At 36.8% G+C, this 6,044-nt stretch overlaps 1 protein-coding gene across 3 annotated transcripts; it reads right to left on the bottom strand.

Moving 5' to 3' along the window:
- Positions 1–921: 921 nt before the first annotated feature.
- On the bottom strand, positions 922–5,894 carry LOC143356681 (uncharacterized). Of its 3 annotated transcripts, none has more exons than XM_076792572.1 (13): positions 5,563–5,894; positions 4,917–5,149; positions 4,596–4,848; positions 4,182–4,320; positions 3,938–4,107; positions 3,488–3,862; positions 3,249–3,408; positions 3,103–3,169; positions 2,786–3,029; positions 2,623–2,724; positions 2,434–2,547; positions 1,883–2,203; positions 922–1,806 (listed from the first exon to the last, which is right to left on the bottom strand). In XM_076792572.1, exons 2-13 carry the CDS (start codon positions 5,130–5,132, stop codon positions 1,205–1,207), a joined length of 2,763 nt encoding a protein of 920 aa, XP_076648687.1. In that variant the 5' UTR covers positions 5,133–5,149; positions 5,563–5,894; the 3' UTR covers positions 922–1,204. The 3 variants fall into 3 exon arrangements, with proteins under 3 accessions (XP_076648687.1, XP_076648689.1, XP_076648688.1); XM_076792574.1 differs by having other exon boundaries at positions 2,434–2,514; XM_076792573.1 differs by having other exon boundaries at positions 4,917–5,139.
- Positions 5,895–6,044: the final 150 nt, after the last annotated feature.

Below are 6,044 nucleotides of genomic sequence, written 5' to 3'. Positions count from 1 at the left end.
CATTTCTTCGACGCTCGTGACGGTTGGTATCCCCGAAAGAGAGCGAAATTTAATTTGAATTCAACATTAGAACTCGGCAATATTTAATAGAATTAATAGACTGTGGATCTTTATGCAAACTAAAAGATGTTTGCATCGACCGTAAGACATAGGAACCAAATCGAAATTTCTTTCTTCTTCTAATCATCGTATTAAGCTGGAACTAATACACCGATGTCCGTAAGTCTTTTTAACACGACCACGGCTTTAAATTGTACGCACCCATTTTTGTTATAAATGCATAAAATCCGCAGTCTAGTAATTAACGATTAACAATCACGACTGAAATAATTTACTATCAATTGCAGCAGGTACTTAATCGTCCATTAGGTTAATAATTAAGTTGAGTTTTATCATCTTTTTAAGTCGTAAACACTGATCAATCAAATTAAAAATTTCAATAGATTTGATTAACACTAGGTTTACGGAGCACTAAAAATGACTATTTTACATTACTTTACAAAAATAACATGATTGTATCTATCAAAATTTGTGGCCATCTTTTTAATAATATATACCCAAGGAAATCAATTTGTTAAATAATTCCTCATGGATGCATCTTTACAATCTCAATACTCGTAAATTAAAAATATTAGAATCCGTCACTATGACGGGTCCCGTAAATCTAGTGTTAAGACAAGATGGTTTACGGAATGATCGATAGGTTGCATCGGCAAATACAGAATTTTTTATTTGCAAAAAGGGGTCTCAACAAACAGTATATGTATATGATAACAGCAAAATATATTTAGGAACTAAAGTCACCTGTATAAAATATCAGAAAGACTTGTTTTTCGTTTCGAGTTACCTATGTTTGGCGGTACAGTAGTACGGGAATGGAACAATCTACTGAGTTAGGATTATACAGGCATTTTCTTAATACTTTTACCTATTAGTTCACTAGGTCTACTTGACTATGCTGGTTTGTACTCTTGTCGCTTAAATTGTTACAACTCTTTAAGATATTATTATTGCAAAAATACGAATACTCTAATTAACATTACCGTTACGAAGGAACTTTATGTGTTACACATATTTACATTGTTTAGTATTAATACTGTTTGGCAGTACTGCTAGATAAGTCTTCACTCTTCACGGTAACTTACGTAGACTATGCGCGAGTAATGAAAATACTGTTTTAGTTGTATCTTTGTGCAAGATACGCTCACAGGTTCGAACATAGTTGCATTGTTATGCATTCTGGGGTCGGGGTGTTCTGATTGACGTTTTGTGTGAGCCCGTTGCAAACTCCGTCTGCAGCGACGGGCATCACCGGTGCATACGGCATGTAATGCGGTTGTCCAGTAACTGCATACCAGTGTTCCTGCATGTTCTGAGGCGGCACGCTGTATGGGGCAGGTTGAGGACACATATACGGTGGACATACGCTAGGATAAGCCTGTGCATAGTCCATTCCAGGGCATAAGTGCGGTGAGAATTGTTGCATGTTACCATTATCAGGCATATCTGAATGCGGTAGACAAGGCATCGGGAAGAATCCTGGACTAGGAGGATAATAAGGATTTGCGAATGCTTCTGCCTCGTTCGCATAATACGGTATCCCGGAATACATGCCCTGTTGCATGTAAGGCGTTTGATAGGAATTCACCGCTGCAGTTGGGGAACCATGCACCTGCTGAGGTGCCGCCCTCGATTGTTGAAAATTATCGCTCTTCGTTTCTTGCGATTTAGTGGACTTCGAGTTCCCTCCACAATACGAGTACTGATTACCCTGTTGCGCAAATTGCGAACCCGTACGGTGTCGATCTGAAGAATAAATCATATCCGTGTTTGTTAAGTCACCGTTAATACATTTGTCAAACTTATTGTTTTCCGAACGTACTGTCTGAATTCTTCTTAAATCGGGGACCCAAACCGTTCCTAGTTGGACGAGGAGAATCTCTGTTAACGGGCTCTTGATCCTTTATTTTCTCGCGCACCGATTGCGACACATTTTTCCCTTCGTCCGCTTTCGGTGCTTCCGGTTTTTGAATCAGCGTGTCCTTCTTACCGTTCACGCATTTCTCCCCGTTTTCTTGGCTGAGCGATTGAATGCCGTTCTCTTTGTGATCGTTATTGTGCTCCGGTTTCTGTTGTGACACTGTACAATGCTGCATCACACCGTTCGTGATGGTTGTAACGTCAGCTTCGTTTTGCGGCATACCTTCGCAACAGACACATTTACATTTACAGGATGCAATGATTAGAGGTGTGTGAGAACCCGAAAATGTCGGAACAGGTCGAGTTCTAGAAAAGTTTGGAATTCTCGAATAGTCTCGGGAACCCTAATATTCGAGAACTCGTCCCGGTCCTGAATAAAACTCACGACCCGTTCTCACACTCCTCTAGCAATAATGTACAGATATATTTTTATAGACGTATAAATGAGTGCACCTTGGTACCACTGTCCTACACTGGATGATTGTTCATTTGTCAAATAATTCCAGTTGTTGCTCCCGCGAAAACATTCTAATCCTAAGTTATAAAAAAATCTCAAAGTAAATGGATCTATAAGGAAAAAATATAATATGTAAACGGAGAACAATTAAGCGTATCCATGTACGAAATGATTTTTACTTATACCTGATAACGGCAAGTCACTGCCGTTCACGTCGACGCTTTTCTGTACCGAACAATTGATGGAACGCAGCATATTGTCCACCTGAGCTGCGGAAATCGGCTCCCCTGCGAAAATGATCGATAGCTAGAGAAACTGTTTGATCAAAGATGCGACGATCTTACATACCAGAATATGGGGAATAGAAATTTTCGTTTTGCGTTCTTTGGTTCGGATAGGAATCGAATACAGCATTGTTATCGGTATTCATCGTATTTTCCGATTTCAAATTTTTTGCCGAATGCTTCTCGGCATTCTTGTTCCCAAATGAGCTTTTTTCTTTATATCCTTTGTCATTATCTTGCTTAATATTCAGAGCTAACGACTGAGTATTATCAAGATTCTGTCTTGCGGGGTACATTTCAGGAGAGGCCTATGAACAAAGACTATTTTTAATGTTTTTCACACTTATGGATTTAACATTTATCGGCAATAATTCAACGTACATTAACCGAGTAATTAGCATACTTTTCCAATTCATAGTTTTCGTATGCTTGCGTAGGTTCCTCTTTTCTAGAATAAAAGGCAGATTAATATAGAAAAAATCTTACAGGGCGAAGTGCTTTTCAGGTAGCATAAAAGGAACACTTACGAACTTTCCTTTGTCCACTGAATATTATTTTTGTTAACACCGTCAGTGCAATTATCATTATTTCCATTTTTATCAATGCTACCTGAAGAAATGGTCACACTGGAAATTGACTGTTTCATCTTGCGTGAAGTTGTAGCATATGGTCTTTTCCATTTCTGATCTAATGACATTTAATACAAATATTATAACAAGAGATATAGATTTTTTTATGGTGTATATGCATTTTCTCAATTACTAACTCGAGTCCACAAGCACATTTCTTTTGCACACCGGCACCCAATTATTCTGTTTGCTTTTTTTTAAAGGCAACGGCTTGAGAGCACCATATGGTACAATCTTTTTCTCTCCTAATTCTTCAATGAAAACCAATACAGGACCCTGATTTTTACTCATCTCTTGTATGTGACCGTAAAGAAAAATTGGATCCTGTTTGTCAGTTTTCTGCAATGCTTTTGTATCGTTGTGGTTAACATCTTTCTCAATTGAAGACACATAGACATTCTTATTGTTAGCTCTGTCAAAATCATTCTCGTTAAAATCCATTTGAATCAAACATTTACCACCAACTTGTAATTCATGACTATTGTGTCTGGTCCAGCCTGCATTCTTTACTTCTAAACAGTCGAAATTATCATTATTTTAAGCAGAAACAAAAGTATATCATTATAATACGGACAAAATAATGTTACCTTTTCTAATCTCATACCATATATCAAAGTCAGTATTACGATAAATATTAGGGTCCAGAGCTTTCGCAACTCTGTAAGGAAACGGTGGTATATTCTTAGTTACACCTTGCGCATCATCCAACTCATCGTTTCCACTCTCCACTTTATTATATATTTCTGCAGTCAACCGTCTAAACGGACACAAAATAAATTCATTTATACATTTTTAATCAATCGTTAACAATACAAGCGTTAAAAGTCTTACTCTCGTATCTCTAAGTTTCCTTTAAGGAAAAATTTGTCATGTCTAAAACTAGCAGTTCGGTCATGTAACATTTTGTGAACAGTAGTCTCCAAGTTAGCCATATTGAAGACACCTTTGTAAAGTACTTGATAAACAATAGCTGCAAAATCATGGATATATAAGTATATAATTGTAATTATTCATCTGGTTTATGAACACGTTCGCTACCAGCAATTTTCCATTGTTCAGCTTCATTATTAAAATGTTTTAATAAATGCAACGTTCTTTCTATTCTACATTATGTTATGCACTATAACTTTTAATACATAAGAGGATAAAATCTATCATCGAGTAAACTGCAAGATTATGGATGTCACATATCTATGACGCTGGTAGCGGACATGTTAGAGGAATGCCTGAACAATGTGATCCTACATTGACAATAGGCAGCTGTTGCAACAAAATCCTGTGTGTAAATACTTTCATATTGTTTCTGTGGGGTGTGGCACAAATAGATTACATCTTTGAAGCCATTGTTGGTAACATTACGTTGCACCTGTTTTTGACCATTCAATATCACAAATTCTCTTTTGTACAACAATGACATAGCTTGAATTTCATTTATACCACCCCATTCAGTGAAACACGTCATTTGGTCCAGGTAGTCATCCAATGGAATTGCTATGTTCTGGGAAACAATGGTTTTAATATAATAACTATCAACAGGATAATGCTATTTCAAATTTGCTGATATACCTCAAAAAATGATTGTTTCATCGTTCTCATAAATTCCACACACTCCTTCCTTACCCTAAGATGGTAGTGTTGTGTCATATAAACTTGTTCACTGACTGCTCTGAACAAACAAGTCGGATCTCTAGGTGCATGTTTCCTAAAATATCCTTTAGCTTGCAGCCATTCATCAACTGGTTCTTGTGCACGTTTCGACGGTTTTCTGGGCGATATTTCCATTCTATTTCTAAAGTAAACTAACATTTCATGATTAACGATTAATACGTTTAATCAATGACTATCAATTAATAATTGTAATTAATAACTAACTCCCTAACTATTTACGTCAATCGCCTAGATCACCATAAGTTAATTTTAATCGTATATAATCGTATATAGGAATTAAATGATCGATCAATTAATATAATAGTTATAAAATAATATAAAATTCCGTTGATCAATGCCTAATAACTCGGTCGAAACATCATATAAACATCGAATTATCAGAACATTGAAATTAACATTCTTAAATAGTTTCGATAACAGTCGAGGACATTCGAAAAACACGAAAGGACATCGCTCTTCGCCTTGAGTCGCTAATTTGGAAATAAACAAAAGAAAAAAAAAACGTGAGATCTAAATTGATAAGAAAATATGCATATATTTGTACCTGTTCAGTGGAAAAGTAACAATAAGTTGTTCGAAGCTCGTTCGATCGAAGATCGTCGATCGTAAAGTTTCCAAGACGAACAAATTAAACTATTTACTTCGTACTTGCGATAGGCAGCATGGCTACCAAAGGACTAGCACAGATTAGCAACAGCAACAGGGCAACAGGTCCTTTCTCACGAGGTAATTATTAGAATCGATTTCCACGAGACTATTGGACAGAAACGAATCACCGACCAATCGTGACCCGTTGTTCCATCACTTTTCGACTTGGTTTTTGTTGGGAAAAGAGATTACCACCATAAGCTGACAGACGACACTCTCCCTTTGTTTGAACTTACGCGCGCCAGTTCAAACGATCGGAAAATCGCTCGGGATGAGAAGTACACAGAAAAGAAGTATTTTCTTTCAAGAAGAAATATTCGTACAGACTGATGCAAAATTTACGGTAGGATTTGACACCTAAATAATTTTCTTGTGGAC

Source organism: Halictus rubicundus, chromosome 8 (genome assembly GCF_050948215.1).
Source record: "Halictus rubicundus isolate RS-2024b chromosome 8, iyHalRubi1_principal, whole genome shotgun sequence".
Taxonomy (NCBI): domain Eukaryota; kingdom Metazoa; phylum Arthropoda; class Insecta; order Hymenoptera; family Halictidae; genus Halictus; species Halictus rubicundus.
The sequence above is the reverse complement of the archived record's forward strand: the minus strand, read 5'-3'. Positions and strand labels throughout refer to the sequence as shown.